General features: G+C 35.5%; 5 protein-coding genes across 5 annotated transcripts; 2 read left to right on the top strand and 3 right to left on the bottom strand.

Moving 5' to 3' along the window:
- The first annotated feature begins 751 nt into the window (after positions 1–751).
- LOC133689654 (uncharacterized) lies at positions 752–4,500 on the top strand. The gene is made up of 4 exons (XM_062109608.1): positions 752–1,448; positions 2,028–2,183; positions 2,332–3,018; positions 3,210–4,500. The coding sequence occupies exons 1-4, from the start codon at positions 1,056–1,058 to the stop codon at positions 4,329–4,331; spliced, it is 2,358 nt and encodes a 785-aa protein (XP_061965592.1). The 5' UTR covers positions 752–1,055; the 3' UTR covers positions 4,332–4,500.
- A 2,728-nt stretch (positions 4,501–7,228) lies between these two features.
- Positions 7,229–9,170, bottom strand: LOC133689655 (uncharacterized protein At5g39865). Its single transcript, XM_062109609.1, has one exon. It carries the CDS (start codon positions 8,867–8,869, stop codon positions 7,997–7,999), a length of 873 nt encoding a protein of 290 aa, XP_061965593.1. The 5' UTR covers positions 8,870–9,170; the 3' UTR covers positions 7,229–7,996.
- Positions 9,171–10,550: 1,380 nt separating this feature from the next.
- LOC133689656 (MD-2-related lipid-recognition protein ROSY1) lies at positions 10,551–12,605 on the bottom strand. The gene is made up of 4 exons (XM_062109610.1): positions 12,374–12,605; positions 12,176–12,277; positions 11,822–11,982; positions 10,551–10,805 (listed from the first exon to the last, which is right to left on the bottom strand). The coding sequence occupies exons 1-4, from the start codon at positions 12,459–12,461 to the stop codon at positions 10,698–10,700; spliced, it is 459 nt and encodes a 152-aa protein (XP_061965594.1). The 5' UTR covers positions 12,462–12,605; the 3' UTR covers positions 10,551–10,697.
- Positions 12,606–14,550: 1,945 nt separating this feature from the next.
- On the bottom strand, positions 14,551–17,001 carry LOC133687821 (RING-H2 finger protein ATL70). Its single transcript, XM_062107148.1, has 2 exons — positions 16,187–17,001; positions 14,551–14,653 (listed from the first exon to the last, which is right to left on the bottom strand). Exon 1 carries the CDS (start codon positions 16,805–16,807, stop codon positions 16,304–16,306), a length of 504 nt encoding a protein of 167 aa, XP_061963132.1. The 5' UTR covers positions 16,808–17,001; the 3' UTR covers positions 14,551–14,653; positions 16,187–16,303.
- A 2,725-nt stretch (positions 17,002–19,726) lies between these two features.
- On the top strand, positions 19,727–22,262 carry LOC133688639 (uncharacterized). Its single transcript, XM_062108203.1, has 3 exons — positions 19,727–20,157; positions 21,514–21,621; positions 21,704–22,262. The coding sequence occupies exons 1-3, from the start codon at positions 19,837–19,839 to the stop codon at positions 22,013–22,015; spliced, it is 741 nt and encodes a 246-aa protein (XP_061964187.1). The 5' UTR covers positions 19,727–19,836; the 3' UTR covers positions 22,016–22,262.
- Positions 22,263–22,835: the final 573 nt, after the last annotated feature.

Raw genomic sequence — 22,835 nt, 5'->3', positions numbered from 1 at the left:
TTATATTTTATATTTTCAATGCATAATGAAATCGTATTTGATGTTAATATTTTGTTTTCTTAGTTTCTTTTTATAGATTTTATAAATCAATTAAGTCCCATAATATTTTTTTAACAAACTCACGCATGTTCCTTTACATGTTTAAATAGTATTTAAAATTATGATATTAATTATTTTACAAATATATTTTACTTAAAAATACATCAAGATAATATTTTTTTAAATTTTTTTTAACATTATCATATCAAAATAATTAAAAATATTAATTAAAAATAAAAAATTTAAATATTTTTAAAAATATAGTTGAACCATAAAAAAAATGACCTTTACTTTTCAAGCAACAACATAAAACTCCCTCTCAACTAAAAATTATTTTGATGTAATTTCTTTTATTCAAAATGATTTTATAAAAATATTCCAACTTAGCTATACAAAACATATCAAAAAAATAAAAATTCACATGTTTATCCAACAAATAAAAAAGAAACACCAACAAACAAAGACAATATTAATAGGAAACACGAATAAATAAAAATAAAAATAAAAAGAAAAAGAAAGAAACAGAAATAAAAATAAAAATAAAAATAGGGAGCTAAGTCAACTCCTTCCTTCTCAACAAAAGAACGCCGTTACATGCGGGATGCATCCCTTCCCTTCCTAGTACCATCCTCGACCCTAACTCCCTTACTTTAACCATAGTTAGCTTAACTCTCTCTCTCTCTCTCTCTCTCTCTCTCTCTCGTCTCTCAAATATAACTCTCTCTCTGTCCCTTCCGTCTCTCACATCGTACCCTGTTTTTTTCCATCTTCTGTGCTCGTGATAAATAAAGAGAGAAATAAAAGAAAAAAAAAATCCTCTTCGCTGTAAAACTAAAAATCCACGAGGGCGTATCCCATCGTTTTCTCTCTTGCATATCTGATTTTGCTTCTTACATTCATCTTCATTAACTAAATTATGTCCAGTTTATAGAAAAAACAAACCCTCTCTGTTTTTTTTTTTGAATATTTTCACAATAATTAGGAGGTTTTAGTTTTCTTTTGTTTTGTTGTGAGGAATGGTGGTCAAAATGATGAGGTGGCGGCCATGGCCACCGCTGGTTTCGAAGAAGTACGAGGTGAGGCTCGTTGTTCGAAGGATGGAGGGTTGGGATGTAGTGCGGGAAGCTGTAGCTGCTGCACCTGGGACATCTTCAGGAGGTGATTTGAAGGATAAGTCGGAGAAGTTGACGGTGGAGATTAGGTGGAAAGGACCCAAATTGGCCTTGAGTTCGTTGAGGAGGACGGCGGTGAAGAGGAATTTTACGAAAGAAGTGGAGGTTTGTGGTGCGGAGGGGGAAAACGGTGGCGTTTTGGTGGAGTGGGATGAGGAGTTCGAGAGTTTGTGTACTTTGTCTGCTTATAAAGAAAATGTGTTTCATCCTTGGGAGATCTCTTTCACTGTCTTCAATGTGAGTTCTTCTTTTCTTTTTTTGCTTCTCTCTCCAAAGAAATTTATTTTTCTTCTCAAGATGTTTTATGGGTCTTTTGTGTTATTGTCATTTATCATGTGGGATGTTGTCTTCTTGTCTGTTGAAATAGAAAAAGAAAAATTGTGGGTTTGCTGTAGAAACTAGGAAAATTCATGTAGACTGTGAAATTGATAGCGTTTATGAAACTTGAGATATGATTTTTTTTTTAAATTCAGGGTTGAATTTAAAATTTCGTTTTTGGTGTTTGGTTACTGATAGTTTCGGGTTGATTGAGATGAAGAGGTTTCTTAGTTGAAGAATATAAGCATTTGAAGGGATGTTCTTTATTTTTGTTTTGTTTTGTGGGTTATTGTGGTAGTCAATTTGGGGGAACAAAGGATTCTTAATTGATTTTTGAGGATTTGGTGGTTGGATTTAATGGAGTATTTTTTCTCTCATCATTTTGACTTGACAAAGCTTGGGTCTTTTGGATATGTTTGAGGTTTTTTGGGCTGATAGTTTGCGTTTTTAAAATTGTTACCTTTCTGGGGAACTTAGCTGTTTTGTTTTCTGATCCAGGGTGGGAACCAAGGGCAGAAGAACAAGGTTCCTGTTGTTGGAACAGCAACAGTGAACCTTGCTGAATTTGCATCTACAGCTGAACAGAAAGAGTTTGAGTTAAGACTTCCTCTTGTGGTCTCTGCTGGTGTGGCTGAGCCTCAACCCTTGCTCTGTGTATGTGCCTTTGAATTTCTTCCAATTTCCATCACATTCTCACTGGTTTTTTTTAAATTATCCCGCAACATATTTAATCTGCCTTTTCTGGTTTTAATATTTTCACAATTTTTATAGTTTCTTACCTCAGCTTGTATGAATCATGCAGGTATCGCTCAGCTTATTGGAGTTGAGAACTGCTACTGAGACCTCTGAGCCATTACAGAGAGCTATAGTACCAGTTCCATCGCCACCTCAATCTGGAGAAGCTGTCTCAACTGAAAAGGATGAGCTTTCTGCAATTAAAGCTGGTCTCAGAAAGGTAAAGATTTTTACAGGATATGTGTCTACCAGGAGAGCAAAAAAGGCCTGTCGCGAGGAAGAGGGCAGTGAAGGCAGGTGCTCTGCCAGGAGTGAGGATGGTGAGGATAACTATCCATTTGATTCTGAGTCACTTGATGATTTGGAGGAAGGAGAGTCTGATGAGATCAAGGAAGATTCTACTGTGAGGAAGTCATTCAGTTATGGCACACTGGCTTCTGCAAACTATGCTGGAGGACCCTTTCCCTCTAGTACAACGATAAATGATGAAGATGAAGATTGGGTTTACTACAGCAATCGCAAGTCAGATGTGGGTTGCTCACACAGTGATGATTATACACCATCAGTGTCTGCACCATCTCTCTTGCAAAGTTCTAAGCGCAGCATATTACCTTGGAGGAAGAGGAAGTTGAGCTTTAGGTCTCCTAAAGCTAAAGGAGAGCCATTGTTGAAGAAGGCATATGGAGAAGAAGGGGGGGATGATATTGATTTTGATCGCCGGCAGCTTAGCTCTGATGAATCTCTTGCTCTTGGGGTAAGTCATCTGTTGATTTCCCTTGCTTTCATACTTTTATAAAGCTTTTTATTTCCAATTTAGCAGTATTAAAAGTACAAAAATGAAAATACTGATGATCATCTTGAAGGATGGTAAAGGTGGTTTTGTGATGACTAATTCATTTCATAAATTAGACATGGTTAATTGAAATAATGGTAGCTGTTTTGCAGTGGCATAAGGCAGATGAGGATACATCTGCAAATCGATCATCAGTTTCTGAATTTGGTGATGACAATTTTGCCATAGGCAATTGGGAGAAAAAAGAAGTGATAAGCCGTGATGGGCAGATGAAGCTTCAAACTGAGGTTTTCTTTGCTTCCATTGATCAGCGAAGTGAGCAGGCTGCAGGTGAAAGTGCATGTACAGCCCTTGTTGCTGTTATTGCTGATTGGTTTCAGAATAACCGTGGTCTGATGCCCATTAAGTCCCAGTTTGATAGTCTCATCAGAGAAGGGTCCTTGGAATGGAGAAACCTCTGTGAGAATGAAACCTACAGGGAGCGGTTCCCTGACAAACACTTCGACCTTGAAACAGTTCTCCAAGCCAAGATACGTTTTCTCTCTGTACTCCCTGGCAAGTCCTTTATCGGGTTTTTCCATCCAGAAGGGATGGATGAGGGAAGATTTGACTTCTTGCAAGGCGCCATGTCCTTTGATAACATTTGGGATGAGATAAGCCGCACTGGATTGGAATGTCCAAGCGATGATGAACCTCAGGTGTATGTTGTAAGTTGGAACGACCATTTTTTCATTCTAAAGGTTGAACCAAAAGCTTACTACATTATCGACACATTAGGAGAGAGGCTCTATGAGGGATGCAATCAGGCCTACATTTTGAAATTTGACAGCAACACGATTATTCACAAGTTGCAAAATGCTGAAGAATCATCCGATGAGAAAACAATGGGTGATCAGCAGAATGTGCCAGCCACAGTGGAACCTAAGGATCAGCAGCAGGTGAACCTGAAGGAGGAGGAATCTTCTATATTAGGGGCAATAATAACCAATCCTGAAGAACCATCTAAAAGCGAGGAACCATTAAAGAGTGAGGAAGAAGGGGAGGTTGTGTGCCAAGGAAAAGATTCTTGCAAGGAGTACATAAAGAGCTTCTTGGCAGCAATTCCAATCAGGGAATTACAGGCGGACATCAAGAAAGGTTTGATGGCATCAAAACCTCTCCATCATCGGTTGCAGATTGAGTTCCACTACACCCAGCACTTGCAACCATTAACTGAAACTCATGCGAAAGAAATGTTGACAGCACCACCAGAGTCAGTCAATGGCTCCATATGAGAGGCTACTGTTTAGAGACTTGCTGTAAATCTTAGGAAGTGTGATTAGTCTAACTAAAGTTTCATTTTACGAACGGTATCTTGTGATGTGAATGGCATTAACAAAGAGGGACCTTTTTCAACTTTTTGAAGAGTTTGAAGAGAAAAGGGTCGTGTTGTTTTTCTTCTAATCTGGTCTTCAAACGGAGCTGTCCTAACTTTTCCCCTTGTTTGCACGTAGTTGTTGGAATTTGGCATGATCTACCGTTTATTCTTTGGCCAGCCTTTCATGGGAATGGCTGCTTCCGTGCATTGCTTTAAAATCTCTCTCTCAATTGAATGAGCTCCAACTCACTTTTAAAACTTTTTGGCGATTCTCAAAAAATTCTCCTTCTAAGAGAACAAGTTACTTTGGTAGACTGGTATAGAAATATTCTTCGACTGTTCTGTACTCCCTTTCTGACATCAAGTTCCCATACGATCCACTGATGGCAATGATCTGACCCTTGAGATTTTTCTTTCAGAAAATTGATGCTTTAAACATTTAAGGACTCTGGTTCTTTTACAACTTATTTGATTGGAACCAAATATTTCTTTTCCCTGTGCCGTGTTAGCTGTAAAGAGGAACTTTGCAGGATTAATATTCAAGGACATGAAAAGATTCTTTGAAATGCATGTTTCTTTTCTAGATAACCATCCAGCCTAAAGTTGCTTCCTTTAGCTGCCACGACAAACATTTGTAACGTATGTGATATCATGCTGTGTGGAGGGGAAATGGTTTTCTATAGAATTCCTACCCCAGCTGTGCACGTTCAGAATATACCCTTCCAATAAGCATCGTTTGGATTATTCCTCTTAGCAAGGCATGAACATGTCACTTTCATGGAGAACGTTTGAAGTACTGTATGTATTTGAATGATCTTACCAAGATTCCTGACCAAGAATTTTAACTAGATTAATGTAAAAATGATAACGATAGCTGCATCATTTAATGTTGATTAGAAGCTCCTTTTCTGCTTGTCAACTTAAGGAGTGAAATTCTCCATTCACTTGTTGCGGTTTGCGCATGCATCACGCTGTTCTTTGGACTCAGAAACTGAAAATATTTTATCAATTTCTCTCGCTGTTAGTAGTACTTAATGATGGTGATTATGGCGGGGATAGGTGAAGATGAGGATGTTGATCACAACGGATACTCATGACTTGTTCCAGCAGGGAAAAAAAATAATAGAAATTCATTGAGCTAGCATTGTTTTATCAAGTTGAGAACTATATAAATTGGTTTTATAAGATACACTTGCGCTGGGAAATTCACAGGCGTTAGAAGAGTACTGATAAATGATAACTACTTGATTACCTCATCTGCTTGCTACAGCACCATAATTATAATGAAGAAACATGCTACTTGCAGCCTTTCAGTACGCTGCCATTTGGCTCAACCTTTGACATGTTTGTTAGCCTTCCTGGTAGCAATTTTATGATCACCTCAAGGGAAAGGAGCAGCCTTAAACAATGGCTAGAACAACCAACCCTGTTTGGTAAATGCCTCTTAGAGAATAATAGGTTGAGATGGTTGTTTAACATAATATCAGAAATTTGATAACCAAGCAGTCATGATTTCGAATCTCACTATCCTTATTTATGTAATAAAAATTAAACATAAGAAAGTATGAGCTTATACAAGTTTTAAGCCCAAACAGCTTTCATTTGAGGAGATATATTAGAGAATAATATAAATTATATTTGAAAACATCACCTAATAGTTTAAGCTATTAGGTTAAGATGGTTCTTTGACATGATATTAGAGTTTTGATGACCAAGCGGTCACGAGTTTAAATCTTAATATCTATTTATTAAAAAAAAAATTACACACAAGGTAATATGAACCCATGCAAGTTTCAAGCCTATTAAGCTTTCACTTGAAGATAAATATTAAAAAATAATATAAATTATATTTTGAAATTTCACCTAATAGATTTCAAGGTTTTTTTTTTGTTTTTTTGATAAGACCCACCAATAATAATATTTAGAAAAATGAATTTTCATGAACTCAAGTTTGAGGAAGTTTCAGGCTATTGCACGCGAGGCAAGGCCTCAGCTCAACAAGGAGGTTCAATATTTGAATGAGTGAGAATGGGCCTTCTTCAAGGCTGATTATTGGCTCTATAGTCTCAACAAGTACAAGTTTTATTCCTTGCCCATCTGCTTGGTGCAACAGTACATTTGATGCTCTGACTGAAGCAGTTAAATTAGAAAAATTTGTTGATGGAAATGAAATGTCCTGATTTAAACAATTTCTTTGGTTTCCTTTTGAATTATCCTGTACTTGTATAGAAGAAGAACACTTGGACATGAGCACCACAAGCTAAGAAAATATTGTAAGAGTTTGACTCCTGACCGTGCATGCACGTTCGACACCAAGGTTTGTTTGATTAACAGCTCTCTTTCAGAAGATTCAGAGCATGAAATCAAAGATTTCTTACTCCATTACTTGTATGCAGTTTGATTGTTCCCATTTTCCCCACATAATTTGACAGAAAGCATGGAATCAACAACTGGTAGCTTCGATTTAACAACGCAAAAAGTTGTCTTGCTCATGATAAAAGGCCATAGGCATTAAAGCATAATAATGAGCTCACACTTTCCATTATTGCACCAAACTTCCTTTTGTTACCAACCGGTGACTTTACTTATGATATTAGGGAGAGCCATGTGCGTGTTCTCCCCCTCCCCAACCCATTATTATTCCAAACTTACCTTGACAATGATTCAAGCTCAAATCCACAAGGCTCCACACTCCATAAACCCACCTTGAATAGATTCTTTCCCGTATCGTCATCACCCTTCCCTGCTTGCTTCCTGAGATTTATTTTCATTTTTATCTTAGAACACTATAATTCAACATTACTATCCAAGAGATGCCTGCTAATATGAAGCTCTATCATGCTTCCACATGTCTGATATTCCACTAATTATCATTACCTTACATGATCAGATCATAATACAGTTCCTTGAGAGAAGAAAAAGGAATCCTCACTTGAGAATCCTGTAAAATTAGAATAGCAGTTTGGTCTATCTTTGCAACCTAATGCATCATCTGTTTCTAACAATTGTACAAACAACATGCTGTAACAAAAATAAATAAAAATGAAACAAAGAAGAGGCAGCAGAAGTTACATACGACAAAAGGATCAAGAATGACTTTAAGAAAGAAATGGCAGCCAGATTTGCAGCAACAAAGGGTCACTTCATATCTCTCTCTATACTCTCAGGACATCCAATGCAAATGCAATCAATATATTTCCGTTTTTTCTTAACCACAATAAGTTTCCACTTTAAGACTTGTAAATTGCAACTGAAATTTAAATGAAGAGAAATGTTAGAGAAGATAGGAAAACAAGACAAAAAAAAAAGGGGGTGAGCAAGGAAATAACAAAAGATTTTCTACAGCAGAAAGGGCTTTAACTACTCTATCGCAAGCACTCAGGACACTTGGTGTTACATTTCATCAACTCCTCCACTCATATATATAGGCCTAGCATCTTGTGCTGCAACTGAAGCAGCAGGGTTCTATCCAAGCAATGTACAAGTTACAAGATAGTCTGATATTATAAACTGAAGAAATAGTTAGGGAAGATGGAAAACATTACAGAATCAACAAAGAGCTTCAGGAGAATAGCTGGACTTTCAGCTGCAGATGGGGCACTTAGCCAATCCGTTTTCATTACATTCAGGGCATCTAATGCACTTCTCATCATTCTGATCATCTTCAAAGACCTTACAACTGCCATTACAATTGGAGCAAACAACAAATCGCTTGTTGCCGCAACCATTGCATGGGGAATTAGACAGGTTGAGAGGTATACCTGCCAAGAGCTTCTTCAGCCTACCTTGCTCGTGCAAGCCAATCACTTCATCAGCTCCTCCTATGTACCTTCCCTTGATGAAAAGCCTTGGAGGAATCACTCTGCCACCCAGTATCCTCCATAGTTCCTCCCTGAATTCCAAGTGCAAAGAAACATCTCTCTCATAGAACAGTACTTTCAAACTTTCCAACAAAAACCGAATAGCATGACAATCCTCAAATGTCTTTCTTATACTTCGCAAGCCTGTTGTGTAGAGAATTACAGACTGGCTCCCTCCTGGAAGACATTTCTCTTCAAAATCTGAAAGAGATGGATGTTCTTCAATCTCTTTCTCAGCTTCATTTTCTGTGTCTTGCTCCACGGTGATCTCCGTTGAGACTGCAGCCTCAGGACTATCCATGGCAGGCACTCTGTCATTGGATAATACGGAGGTTGCAATGTTCACCTTGTCGACAAAATTAAGTTCCAAATCCAGTTCTTCATCTTTTGATTCTGTTTTGTGCTTTGATACACCAAAACTACCAGCTAGAATGTCTTTTTTGTGATCCTCTTGTATGTAAATTGGTGGTATCTGCAGGTTCTGATAGGAAAAACTTTCTGTGGAGTTCAGATGGGAAACTAGACCTTGTTTCAGTGTGCTTATACTTGGAATGAAATTCAATTTCTTTAGGAATCTTCCCTTCATTGATTTCATTTCTTTTGCTCACAAAATGGATGGGGTGTGATCACAACCAGTTGAAGAGGGAAGGGTGGATTTTGTCTGAGAATGACTTATGAAGAGACTAGAGGACATGAAGCAGCAATGGAGGTTTCTCTTTTGGTTTCCAGTGGCACAAAAGTGAAAAGCTTTGCGTGGGTAATTGATTGCTTTTTAAAGTCATGAATTGATCACTGCACAAATTGTGGGGGCTAGGTGGAGTCCATGGCAACCCTTTTATCAGAGGACCCTGACCCTTTAGGTCTTTTACCAACAACTTGGTGTCTCATCAGGTATGAAGAGTACCACACCACCTCAAACAATGAGCGAAGGGATGTGCTTTTCATTTCAGGTAATTGGATGGCAAAGGTACCACTGCCTGGTTTCCCTGCAATTGGCACTCATGCCCTTGATGCCATGTTGTGGCACAGTTTGATTGGTGGTGGAACACCACGGGGGGTGGTTCCGAGGCAGCAGAGCTTCACCCCTGTAGACATGGTGTGCCAGAAGCACAGGTGTTGTGCTCTTCATTATAACACGGATAAACATATTTGATTAATGGAGCTTTCCTTTCCCTTTCATTGATGGTGCTGGAAATTCTTTTTTTTTTGCCCCATTTTCAACAAATCCTGTAATTCAAAAGGAGAAAAAGAAAAGCTGAACCCTCTAGCCTCTAGGCAACAACTCTAGTCAGCAAAATAACCTTAATGGAACGTAAGAAAAGCTCAATTGTAATGGGGTTGAGAGCAGGATCATTCATGTTAAGTTGAACGGAAAATCTCAAGGATAAAAAACCCCATGCAATTGTATGCAATAGTCAATAACTAGTTAGAGGAGGTAGATTTTAGACCTAACACCTGTTTATATATATATATATACATACACACACACACACACACCCAAACATCAAAACTATGAATTGGAATATCTAACAAGTAAACCCAGAAATAATATATTTTACAAAGAACGAAGGAGGAAGCACAGAGATTAAAGAGTACAAGAAGAGGTGAAAGGTTGAGTGAGATGAATTCACAAGTCATTAAGATATCTCTCTCTCTCTCTCTCTCTCTGTTTTATAGGCTGAGCATTATATTTTATTTAGTTTTCGGAGTTGATTGATGATTGTATCCAGTTATAACGTTGTTATTTTTATGGTTAAAAAGATATAAAAACATTTTTTTTATTTCAAAAAGGAGAAGGGTAAAAAATGAAGTTTTGGGACCTCGAAGGCTGAGAAAAGGACCTCGTCATGTGGTGACCAAACAATCACCAGAAAGTGGGCTCGTTATTTAGAAAAGCGGGTTTTTCCCCCATCTCTCACAAAGCATTTTGCAGCATGGAATCCGATCTGTAAGGCAGGTCTCAAAGCACACATGGGGACATCAAGGACATGCATAGCAAATAATCTGTGTTCTCGTATTATTCATTCATAGAAAATTGATTTCTCTTTAGCAGACCAGTCATTTTGCACCAAATATGTAGTTGATCCTTCAATGATCACAACATCAGTTTTTATTCCCTTCCTACATTTGTGCAATATGGCATACGATTTTATTCAATAGTCATCTGTTTGAAAACAAATTACCCCAAAGTTCATGTGAGCAGATAGCCTATCATCCTGCAATCATACTGCATCAAAGGATACATAATGGGCATTGAGAATTCTCAATAACGTAGCTACAGTATTGATCCTCGTATTAAGAAAATGGAGCTTAATCATACATTACACATCATGACATTGTAGCAATATTAGGGTAGCTAAAAGGTATATACTATGGATACAGAAGTGATGGTGCTTAGACCATGAGGCAAGCCTTCAAGGCACCTAAACGTCAGAAACGGATGATGCAGAACCAATGCGAAAACCAAAGGAAATGCAAGTAAGTTCACGACTTTCTCCATCAATCATCTTCATAGTAAGAGAGTATGAACCCTGCAAATGACAAACATTGGCAGGTAAATGCAAAATCCATTCATCTGATTGATCTCACTATCTTGCCTCCACTATAAAATTAGATCCAGTGATTCAAACCAGGGACCTTTCAAAAGCCATTTCGAATCAAGTAGTCAACAATTCAAAAGAAATGAGAAAAGAAACAGGAGGCTGGGATAGTCTATCCTCCATACGTTGTAACCACTCATAAGAAGGATAATAAAAAAAAAGGTGAGGGTGGAGTAGATAGAGATTCAAGCAAGAGTACAAATAACATGGTGATAAATTTTTCATTAAAAAGAAATTTAGGAGTTGGATTTGATTCACAGAAAAGTATCATTATTGTCATTAAACTAATAATGCTTGTTTGAAAGGAAAATTATGTCCAGCAGAAACATCTATTCACGGATGATAGCAGCTGTGATGGTTTTATTCTGGACAATTCCCTACTATCAAACAGTGCTTCAGAGAAACTGATCACCGATGAGTGCACCCACAAGCTATAGAGATTGAAGTAGCTAGATCATAATTGGAGAAAAAAATGACTATGTACCACTCACCATTTTTCTCTAGAAAATAATAACGGATTTCATGACATCTAATGGAGGTTTTGAAATTCATGATGTTGGAAGAAAAATCAGGCATATATGGTTAACAAAACAATGAGTTGGAAACAAACCAAATCAATTAATCCCAAAACTAAGATTGCTAATTTAGAGATCTCAAAAGGGAATATTATAAGAAACAATATCCCATCATCCAATTCACTTGACTCAGTTTTCACTCTTGAAAAAACCATGCTCCTTGAGATTGACATGCCAAATAAATTGCCCACAGCTGCAAAAAACTTAAAACAGCTGAGCTTGAAGAGCCAGTTGCTTAGTTCAAAGCATCTGATTATATGCCATAATCATGTCATCCTCGACAGAATTTTCCAAACACACAGATGTGACATCCACAATATCCAATCAATAACATTCATCAAAATATATGTAAAATGCATATAAATCACTTACAGGTGGAGTGAACCCAGGCAACTCTTCAGTGTGAGACACCACAAAATTACCACTGGTTACAGGGCAGGACGTTTCCTCGCAAAGATCATGATCCTGACTATACACAGGAAATCCGAAGTATCTAACATCGACCCTCATTTTCCCATCAGTTATTGATTCACCTGTATTAATTAAATAATTATAATTCAGCAATCAGACTTGCAACTTATAATTATCCAAAATGTTTTTTTTTTTAAATCCAGTAATTGATTCACCTGTATTAATTAACTATAATACAACGATCAAAATAACAAAATGAAATTATCCAAAAAAAAAAAAGCCATTAATTTCCATAAGAAAGAAAAACATAGTCACTTGTTGTTGCAGAGATAGTGAAGGTCGCTGGTTTCCCTTTCTTCACCGGATTTGGGCTTATCTTCACTCCGCTAACTTTAACGTCATAATCCTTGTTATTATCTGCATGAAAAAAAAGAAGAAGATTAAATTAAATTAAAATAAAACAAGATTTTAGTTGAGATGAATTGGAAAGAGAGGATTTAGAGAGGGAGAGACCGCAGTACTGGAATTTGGAGGCTTGAATCAAAGGTAGGATCAGACAAAGCGAGATAAGCAAAGGAACAATCATCATGCAGTGAGCCATTTATTTCAGAGAATCTAAAGAAATCGTGGAGATTTTAGGAGGAAGGAATATTAGTGGAATAAGAATTTAATCAATCTGGGGGTTTTCTTCTGAGGGCTTTGGACAGAGCAGGTATCCAATGTGATATATTGTTAATCTTTGGATTTGAATGGTCCAGATTCGTCGAGGGTGGCGTTGGTGTATGATTAGAATGGTAGTTGGCTTCAAGATGGATGATTGGTTGGGTTTTAATAATTTAATTTTCTGTCCCCACCTACACCTAGACTACATTAACATTAATTATTTAAAAAACAAAATTAAAAGATGCATTGCACAATAATTATTAAAAAAAAAAACACTATTCATTATTATAATAAAACTATGGTTTTGGCCTTCAAAGAAAAAAATGAAATGGCTTGAATGGGAGATAATTCAATTTTTTCTCATTACCGATTGTCACCGGGTATATATGTTTTTTTAATTTGAAAAATAGTAAATAATTAAATTACACTCAAAGTAAGAAAAAAAAAATTAAAGCCATTAAGGAATGATGTTTTTATCCCTTTTTTTTTAATACAGTGAAAAGATATATATATTCTTGGAATTAAAAAAATATAAGTCATGCATGTATGAGATTTTTTGTCTGATCCTTTTCACTTAATTAATTAATATTTAAATTGAAAAACATATTGATGCATACTCTGAGCTAACTAGTGTATGAGAAACACTCATTCACTATTTAGATGATGTGTGTGGCGCCTTCAGGTAACCAAACCTACCATTCTGCTGTGTCATTGGAAGAGACGCTACATCATCTTCATCTTGGTTTAAAATGTGTCGGTAGTGACGAGGTGGTTTGTCTTCAACGGACCATTCTTTTTTTCCCCCTTCATTTCTCTCTCCTCTCAAAAAATTACAGGTTGACTCTATTTATTTTTGATATTTTAATTTCAATCATTATTCTTTTGATTTTTGATTTTTGTTCTTGGCCTGTTTATAAAACTTTTATTTGTTTTCAATTTTGTTATTCAATTTTAATTTGTCATATACTATTGTTTTCAATTCAATCCTTATCTTTTGATTTCTATTTTTTTTTCCTTTATTCTTTTGTAAAAGTTTTATTAATTTTCAATTTCACCTTTCAATCTAAGTTTATGGTATATTTTTTTTTTAATTTAGTTCTTATTTTTTTGATTTTTTTTATTAAAGTTAATTTTCTTTTCAATTTAACCCTCTAATAAGCAATTTTAGGTTGCCCTCTAATTTATTTTTTTATTTTTATTTTCATCCTCATTCTTTTAATCACCATTTTTATTTCATATTTTTTTGTGTAATTTTATCTTGATTTCATTCTTTACCATTTAATTTGTCGGTGATTGGCTTTCATGATTTTTTTTCATATGTGCTTCTTCCAGTTTAATGACCCGGGTCATGAGTTTCAAAAGTTAATGAGGATCCATGTCTCTTTTCTTTGGCTTATTTTCTTTTTTTGACTTCATCATTTGATTTTAGTTTTTTGTTTTTTAAAGATTGACTTTATGGTTTTTTTTCACTTTCTTTTCTATCAGGTTTTTTCAATTTCATGACTTAAGCCACGAGTTTTGCAGGTTAATTCAGGTTGGCTCGCCTTTTATTACCCAGGTTACATGTCTATCATGTTACCTTAAGTTATTTTTTTAATCCAGTTTTGTACTTTCAATGTTTTTGTTAAAAAAAAACAATTTCTGTTTACTATCATTGCCTATATTGTTATCATCTAATTAAAATAAAATCAAATTATTAAACCTGATTGGGGATCATGATGTGCACAACATTGAATAACAAGAGTTGTCACCTAATATTATGATAACTAGAAAATCTCACTAAAATTTAAGATTTTTTTTTAGTATGGGCTTTAATCTATACATACTGTTTAAAGAAGTTACTCTTTCTAAGTATGAGCATTAGAGTTAAACCCATTATAGAGATTTACCAAGTATATGTTTTGAATCCATCTAGACTAAACAAGTTTAACAAAATATTTTCTCAAAGAAAACATCATATAAATGAATAAAATACCATATTCAATAAAATAGAAATATTCATTACATTATGAAAAACCTCAGATGACCAAGGTTAAGTATAAAGCCAAAAGGGATAGGGAAGGAACTAAGGCCTCAACATCAAGGAAAGGCTCTTCAGCAAGGTATACTTTGTGTTGGGTAGTTATAGCCCTGACAAGGAAGACATTAGCAAAGTCAAGCATAGGGATTGGATGAAAAGCATTGTTACTGTCCATTAATTTTTTTTTTTGACAGGTTAAAGAAATACAAGTTAAACATAGTAAGGAAAATCTTGTTCCCAAATGTCTTAGTTAATGTTATAGACTCTTCAAACATCTCCTGGAACTCCTCAGGAAAATTCCTTAAAGCTTTTATCATTGCACGAGAGCTCTAAGCTTTTTCTTTGCTTGTAAAAGTTCAACCCTTAGAGTTTCTTGGAACATCCTTATCTCAACCATCCCCTACTTCAGGGAGGCCATTTCATCATAAGCAAGACGAAGCTCCCTCTTAGTGGAGTTCAACTAAAGGGTCTGGACTGTTATATCATCTTTCAACACAACATAGGCTATCCCGAGCTCTCCCAGCCTCTATAGGTACGCGCTCAGTCCAATCAGATATAATTCTGGCGAGCTACTATACTCAATGTCTTTGAGTTCAACTACTCACTTAGTCCAAGCGGACATAGATTTGGTGAGTTGCCAAATCCAATATCTTTAGGTTCATTTACGGGCTAACCCTAAACGGACGTGGGTTTGATGAGCTTTCAAACCCAACGTCATTGGATTTAACTATGTGCTATAGCCAAGCGAACGTGGGTTTGACGATCTTACAAACCTAACATCCCTGGGTTTAACTATTTGTTAAGTTTAAGCAGACATGGGTCTAGTGAGCTGCTAGACCCAACACTCATTTGAGCATGAGTGTAGCAACCCCATCGACCTTGAGCTTGGCTATGTGCCATGCCTATTTTGGCATGAGTTTGACTTACTGTCATACTCAATTACTGTGGGTTTGACGGTGTGCTTAATGTGAAGGGCTAAATGTCTGAAGATTTTAATAGGTCCAATGTTGGGCCATAAAACTTTGTTTGTTTATTCTTATGGTTTTTCACATAAAATATTAATATTAAAGATATTCATCTCCCTCACCTATAAGTATATAAAAAATCTCTAAGAGGCTTGCTATATTTTTTGTCCTCATTAATATTATATAAGAGATATTTAGCCTTCATTAATGTTATTATGAGGAAATGACTTTTTAGCCTCTTCTTTATAGGAAAACAACAAAGTTCAGGAGCTATTAATACCCCTTAAACCACTGAGGTAAATGGTTCATAATTTTATTTTTTTGAGATCAATACTTTTAAATTTCAAAGTATTTATCATATAAAAACAAGAACAAACATTTTTGTTCTTGGAATTTAAAGCTTATTCTCTTATTTATTGCAATTTGTTTTTTTTTTAAATTATTAACTTTATCATCTAAAGCTCCTTAAATTCCACTATAAAAAAACTATTTTGCAGCTTTTAGATTTTTTACCATTAATTATCACCTTTTTGAAAAAAAAAAATAGTGACACAAATATATGATTATTCATTGTTCAAACACAAAAAAAAAAAAATCTATTTCCTGAGCATATTAGATTTTTAGAACATCACATATATTTCAAAAACTACAAAAACAAAAGAATAGAGGAGATGTTACATTGTGGGAAAGAGCTGTATGGATCAATAATTGGAGCTGATCCGGTAAGATGTGATGATTTTGCGGCGTCCAGAAGGTACCCAAAGACTAAACATCATTTTTCCTTCACTATATTGGTCAATCCCGCCTGCTTGCCAGTGGAACCACCTCAGCCAGAGGGGTCGCTAGAGGTGAAGGCAATGGAGATGTTCTACAGACCGGACAAGTTGGGTGCAGCCTCAACCACGGGTCAACGCACCTGAGGTGAAATAGATGCCCGCAATCAGGCAGCAACCGGAGCTTATCAGTGTTCTTGTAATCTGCCAAACATATGGAGCAGCATGTAGCAGTGGAGCCTGTCTTGTGTAGCTTGGCCTCCGAATACAGCAGTGTAGGATAGCTATTTAGAGTGGCCTCATCAAGCCCTATATCGACGACAAAGTTCTGCAGGTTCAGCTGCTGATCTGCAACATTTCTTGCTTGGGTTGGCACCGATGCCAGTTGGTCTCGCGTGCAAAAATAGGAAGTCAAAGTGATTGTTGTAATCAGCAGCAGGATTCCAATAGAGATGCCGATGCCATAGCCAAATCCACCAATGTTGTTAGAGCCAAGAAATCCAGAATCCCCTGCTGTGCTATTCATGTCCTCAAGGACTATTGAAGGGAGAAGCTGGAATTGGAATTAGAATTGGATATGTAGTGCTAATGGTTTGGTCAGCCATGGCTATGGCAAGAGAAATGGTCTATTTGGGGTGTGATAAATTTAAAAAAGTCAATGGTAAGATGGGATAGATAAAGAGTATTGACAGAGTTTTAAAAAAGGGAAGATGTACTTGGGCTTTGAAGTAAAGAGAGGGCAATCCGAGCCAAGCAATGCATGTGAATACATACGTTTTTCAAATCTTCTATCAGTCTATTAACTTATTTTTTAAGCTCAACGGTTCTCATAGCCTTAGATTTACGCTTGTCTTGATATGATTAGTAGAGTCAAAACACTTCTACAATCTTATATAATTCTCTTTGTGCGTGCAAAGCACGATCCAAGTTAATAATATATATGCATTCTTGATTACTATTTTATTCAAGTAAGGTCAACCATTACTTCCCACAGGAAGGTATACAGAGCCTAAGAGTTGTTTCTTGTCGATCTGTGGTGTTTGCTAACTGTTATATATATCACAGGCAATTACCATGAACGAGGCTGGTGCTAGTGGTGAACACCTGCAGCGTGCAAAATTTAAAGATTCTTCCTCCTTGTTTCTCTTTGTTCTGTCTCTGTTGCAGGCGATTTCAAAATACTCTTCATGTCAGGTTAAGGATGTCACAAGGGGTGACTGGTGGTTAAGTTGCTGCTCCTCCCATTTCCATTTCAGTCGTGTCAGTTTTCTGTATGTTGTGAGGCTGTGGTGGGATATGCCAAAGATTCTGCTTCTCATGAACTCCTGCTTCTCTGGGATGACTGGCTGCATTTTGACATATGTTTATTAATCTGTCTTCATCATTCTTTCTTGTCTAATCACTGGGAAATTCGGGACATCCTTCAACCGCAAATGGCAGAATTGAGTCCCTCGATACATTTAAATTATGAAAATTTTATGATATTTAAACTGTGATTATCAATATATAATTATAAAAAGAGAGAAACAATAAGAAAAGAAAGGAATTCTTATGGGTTTTTTTTTTTGAATAAATATGGTTTTTCTTTTTTATTTCTCTTTTGTTTTTATGTCTGTTTCTTTTTTAATATTATAATTGATATATACAGTTTGAGTATGATTACATCTTTGTTAAAAGACGGTGCCGAGAATGTTTAGAATTGGAGTATTCTTGTTTTGGTTTTTTAAATTAATATAAATGATTGAGTCTGTTTGTATATAATTTGATTAATTTTATGAATTTTAAAATTAATGACGATATAAATCTTTATTTATATTGAAATTCTTAAAAGTAATACTTTAAAAATAAATCAGAATTTGAACCTATAATATTTGTTCTGGTGTTCGTTGCTCGGACCTGTTCAAACCTTTTTTATTTTCAATTTAATTGTTAAATGAAAAGTTGATACTGCATTAAATCAAATCAAATCAAATAGCTTTTTTACTCCGGGCTGCTATTCCAAAATTAGCTTTATCCATAAAGGAAAAAAGAGAAAAGAAACCGTAGCTTTAAGAAACATTGCAAGCTGTTACAATCTAAGAATTCTTTGTGGGCAGGAGGCCAGGAAATGTGCTTAATGGGGTATAACCCAGTAGCCTTTTAGGGAGACGGAGACCAATTCCAGGACTCCAACTAAGATAACTGAAACTTGATGATCTCATGGACCTGATATTTCATGTACTACCATAGTTTCGCTAGACTCTGCTGAGTCAAACCTCCTCCGAGTCATCAATGTTGCAGCCACTCAGTTACTTTTCTTCGCCATAGCCAACCATATGTTCACAATTGTTGGTGATGATGCCTCCTTTGCCACCTCAGTTATCAAGCTAGTACCGCACCAAACCATATATGTTTTGATCTTTGGAGACCGATTATATCTTAAATAATCATTTAATTTTTTAATTCTAGTAATTTAATTTATTTTTTCTAGTTAAAATAATTGGTATCTGATATCTGTAAAATATTTTTTTTGGTGAATTTCAGGACTTTTTAATACTTAAATAATTATCTATTTTAGAGAAAATGCAATAGTATTTTAGAGAGAGACTCTAAAAATAAATATGTAATAGATAATGAAGATCGAGAACCCATATGTTTGAAGGATTAATGTGTATTTATAGCGTATGAGTGATAAATATTATTTACATAAACAATAATGTTAATGGAAATATTGTGATCCTTCAAAGGATTTAAACAACATTAATGTTGATGGAAATATGATAAATTTTTAAAAGACTTTTATACATTTAAAATTATAAGAAAATTAAGATCCAAAATATTATATTGATGAAAATATAATAAACTCTCAAAAAAAATTTATATATCTAAAATTATAAAGAAATTAAGATTCAAAATATAGTCGAGCCTATTAGGATTGAGCTCTTTTTCTAGACCGAGTACACATGAGATGTGGTAGATGTAGGCTATTTCTCTGATCCTATGAGAGTATGACTTTATTAAAATCAGAGAGAATTGTAATTTTTACATTCTGAAACCAGAAAGAATTTTACTTTACACAATTTAATAGAAATTTAAACCACTTCACATAACTATTAACCGGATCAATTTACTGTTTTCTTTTTTGTTCCTGAACCTTTGAGAAACAATTTTTAAGAAATAGAAAATAATTTGCAATGGTAGAGAAGATTAATACCTAGAAACATGAAAAAAATAAATAATGCGGCCAGTGAAAATCTTGGAAAACTGAATGTTAAAAAAGCCATAGAAAATAAGAACAGCAACAATATCAAACGGGCCTTAATAAAGAGTTTTTGTCAAATTTGGAGGGCGAGCTAGAGAGTCGGAAAAATAGCCCACTGCGTTTAATTTGGGCCATCAAAGTATGCCCAAGCCAATGCAGCCCAATCCTCCTTCCAGCAAGAGATTCCTTCCCTCTCCCTCTCCCTCTCCCGCTCTCCCGCTCTCTCTCTCTCTCTCTCTCTTCTGCGAAGTCAAAAATTAATAAAAAGCTAAAAACCGAAGAACACCCGACCAAAGCAACCGCCTGAGAAAAGAATGACAACGTTGACAAGAGAGCTAAAACCTCTCCTTTTATTCCTCGTAACAATAACATCATCAACTCTATTGCCTGTACAATCAGACAACACGAACCATGTCTACTCACCCTGTGCAGACACCACTGTACAGGTATCAGACGGCTTCACTTTTTCTATCGCTTTTTCGTCGAGTAAGGCTTTCTTCTTCAACAGTACCCTACAGCTGTCTCCCTGTGACAGCAGACTTTCTCTTACTAGCCAGAATTCTCAGATCTCAGTTTTTAGACCTAAAGTCGATGAGATCTCTCTCCTCACCATCAACACCTCATCTTTCTCTCCGGTTAGTTGAACCCCCACCCTCTCTGTATGCTTTCTTTAATTTTCTGTTGTTTTTTTATTTGGATATTTTAAATTAAGTCAATCGGGGTTTTATCCCTCTACTAGATTCAAAACATTGATGGTGCCCATCCCATAGATCAGTTTCTTTGTTTAATTGATTAATCTTTAGCGCTAAGTCCATTTATATCTGCCATGAACATGAACTGTTCATTCTTGCTCGACCAAGAACAATTGAAATCTTTTCCTTCATGTGTTGTGTCTTAGACTCCCACAAAATGCAGGATTCGGCAATTAATTTGTTGGGAAATAGTTGTTATAGCTAGAGCAAGCATTTAGTTGTTGAAAAATGCTGATAAAGTGATACCTGGGTTGTGGAAATAGAAGAAGATTTTATTTCAAGTAATTAAATAAACAAGGTATCTGTGCCTTTTGCCTACTTATAATCAGCATGGAGTTGAAAATTGTTCATTAAGGAGTGTTAAGATTAATTCACGTTCTTCCAATTGTCAGAAAATTATAGATAAATTGAGTTTATGGAGTAAAGGGTGCAGTGAGAGATCTAGAGACAAAAGTTGAAAGAAACAAACGTATATACTCTTAAGAGTTGTTCATGTGTTGCTTATTTGTTTTAGAACTATAATAAACAATATGAGTATTTCTAGATTCCAGTGAGATGCTATCTTAACACAAACCAAAACTAGAGTCTAGCATGCCTACAAGATAGACTGTCGTTTGCACTTGGAAATAAATAATCTCTTTCATTGCCATGACGAAGTATCATTTTTATACATCTTTCACCACAATACACATGTTGCAACTGTAACATCTGTTTAACCTTTGTCACTATAACTCCTATGTACCTTACTCTTCCTCACCTAAAATGAAAAACTAGCAGCTGAAAATAAAGAGACTACTGAATTTTGACTAAGAGCAGACTATTTCAATGGACCTGTAGTTAAAATTCATTCTCCGAGGAATGTTTAATTTTTTTAGTTGAGATCTGAATTGAGCTCTTTGCAGATGAATATTATCTGATAACCTCTCCTTAAAAAATCTGCTTTCATTTATCTATATTTACACCATATAGCAAATAACTTACCTGCAATCTCACACAGTGAGTATTAATTTGTTGATAGCAATATACATGTTTATCAAGTCAAGCATGGTATCAACCTAGGTACCATAAACCATAAGGCTGGATTTAAGTGATGGTACTAGTGGCTTTCAATCTCTTTTTTTGTATCCCCTTTTGTTGGTGACTGGTATCAACCAAGGTATCCATAGCTGAACTGGATATAAGCTCAAGAGTGCTTTTATTCAGCTTACTGTATCCCCTATTTTTGTTGGTGCTTTGCAGGGCGACTTTGGTGGGTATATGGTTGCATTTGCCGGTCGAAAATATGCTGCAAGGTCTCTCCCTGCTTTTGTTGCAAACAGTACATACACCGTGACAAGCTTCACTCTGGTAAGAGACGATCCAGGACCTGTTATGATCTCGATTTAGCTTCATAAGATCATCAGGAACCCATTAAATTTCTGTAATGCAGGTGCTTGAGTTTAAGAAGGGAAGGCTACAGAACTTATATTGGAAAAGGGATGGCTGCGCTAAATGTTCAGGAAACTCAAAATTTGTCTGCCTCAACAATCAGGATTGTGCAATCAGAACATCCAGTTGCATAAAAAACGGAGGTAGTGTTGATTGCAGCCTTGGGATACAATTGGCATTCTCTGGCACAGACAAACACTTTTCTGCTCTCAACTCATGGTACGAAGTGGAAAACCTTCGACAGTACTCGCTTTACGGTCTTTACTCAAATCTCAGGGATTCTCTCACCAGTCAGTATAACAACATCTTCTAATTGTGCTTTAGATGGTTTGTAGAGTTTTGGTTTCCTTGTATGTTGTAATTTTTTCCTCATTTCTTTTCCAAATGTTGCAGACCTTTCTCTTCGGTCGATGCTCCTCTATGTTGTATCTTTTCAGAGTTGTTCTGTGTAAATTTACATACGTGATCAGTTATTTGATATGAATGTTAAACGAGACTAAAATGCTTGGAATCTGCGCTTTCCATGATGTTTAAATGCATATATGCCCGAGGTTTTTGAATTGTGTATGTCTACGACACTGTTCGGTATTGTGTTTGTAACTGCATTTTATTAAAATTTAAATTTTTTTTTTGCTAAAATTGAGTGCGATTTGTACCTTTTGAATCGTTTTAATGTGCTGATGTCAAAAATAATTTTTAAAAAATGAAAAAACATCATTGGCATGTATTTCGGCACGAAAAACTATTTGAAAAGCACCCGCAACCACATTGCAAAACACGCTCTACATCTGTGACGAGATGATTAAATCCCATGGCCCTGGAACTCTTACTAGTTTTACAGATCTTGAAGTTAATAACTATATAAATTTTTAATAATTCTAAAATTTATAAAATAACTATATAAATTTCTAATAATTCTAAAATTTATAAAACTTAAACTGGTAATCTCTAAAGAGTTAATTCATAACCTGATCAGTTGAATTATACCTTTCAGGATTAACTATTTTTTTTATTTGACTTTTATTATTGATCACAAACTATTTTTTTAAAAAATCTTTATTTGATACTTTGAGTTAGGATTTTCAATATGTGCTAACAAATATTCAATCTACTTCAAAAACTTATTTCAAAAA

This window comes from Populus nigra, chromosome 3 (genome assembly GCF_951802175.1).
Source record: "Populus nigra chromosome 3, ddPopNigr1.1, whole genome shotgun sequence".
NCBI lineage: Eukaryota > Viridiplantae > Streptophyta > Magnoliopsida > Malpighiales > Salicaceae > Populus > Populus nigra.
Note: the sequence above shows the minus strand (reverse complement) of the source record. Positions and strands in the feature narration are given on the sequence as shown.

Coding starts and splice junctions, on each gene's coding strand:
- LOC133689654 (XM_062109608.1), top strand. CDS start 1,056: ATGGTGGTCAAAATGATGAGGTGGCGGCCATGGCCACCGCTGGTTTCG. Junction 1,449..2,027: donor TCTCTTTCACTGTCTTCAAT/GTGAGTTCTTCT, acceptor TTTCTGATCCAG/GGTGGGAACCAAGGGCAGAA. Junction 3,019..3,209: donor ATGAATCTCTTGCTCTTGGG/GTAAGTCATCTG, acceptor GCTGTTTTGCAG/TGGCATAAGGCAGATGAGGA.
- LOC133689655 (XM_062109609.1), bottom strand. CDS start 8,869: ATGAAATCAATGAAGGGAAGATTCCTAAAGAAATTGAATTTCATTCCA.
- LOC133689656 (XM_062109610.1), bottom strand. CDS start 12,461: ATGGCTCACTGCATGATGATTGTTCCTTTGCTTATCTCGCTTTGTCTG. Junction 11,983..12,175: donor CACTATCTCTGCAACAACAA/GTGACTATGTTT, acceptor TAATTAATACAG/GTGAATCAATAACTGATGGG. Junction 10,806..11,821: donor TGCCTGGGTTCACTCCACCT/GTAAGTGATTTA, acceptor TGTCATTTGCAG/GGTTCATACTCTCTTACTAT.
- LOC133687821 (XM_062107148.1), bottom strand. CDS start 16,807: ATGAATAGCACAGCAGGGGATTCTGGATTTCTTGGCTCTAACAACATT.
- LOC133688639 (XM_062108203.1), top strand. CDS start 19,837: ATGACAACGTTGACAAGAGAGCTAAAACCTCTCCTTTTATTCCTCGTA. Junction 20,158..21,513: donor ACACCTCATCTTTCTCTCCG/GTTAGTTGAACC, acceptor GGTGCTTTGCAG/GGCGACTTTGGTGGGTATAT. Junction 21,622..21,703: donor CCGTGACAAGCTTCACTCTG/GTAAGAGACGAT, acceptor TCTGTAATGCAG/GTGCTTGAGTTTAAGAAGGG.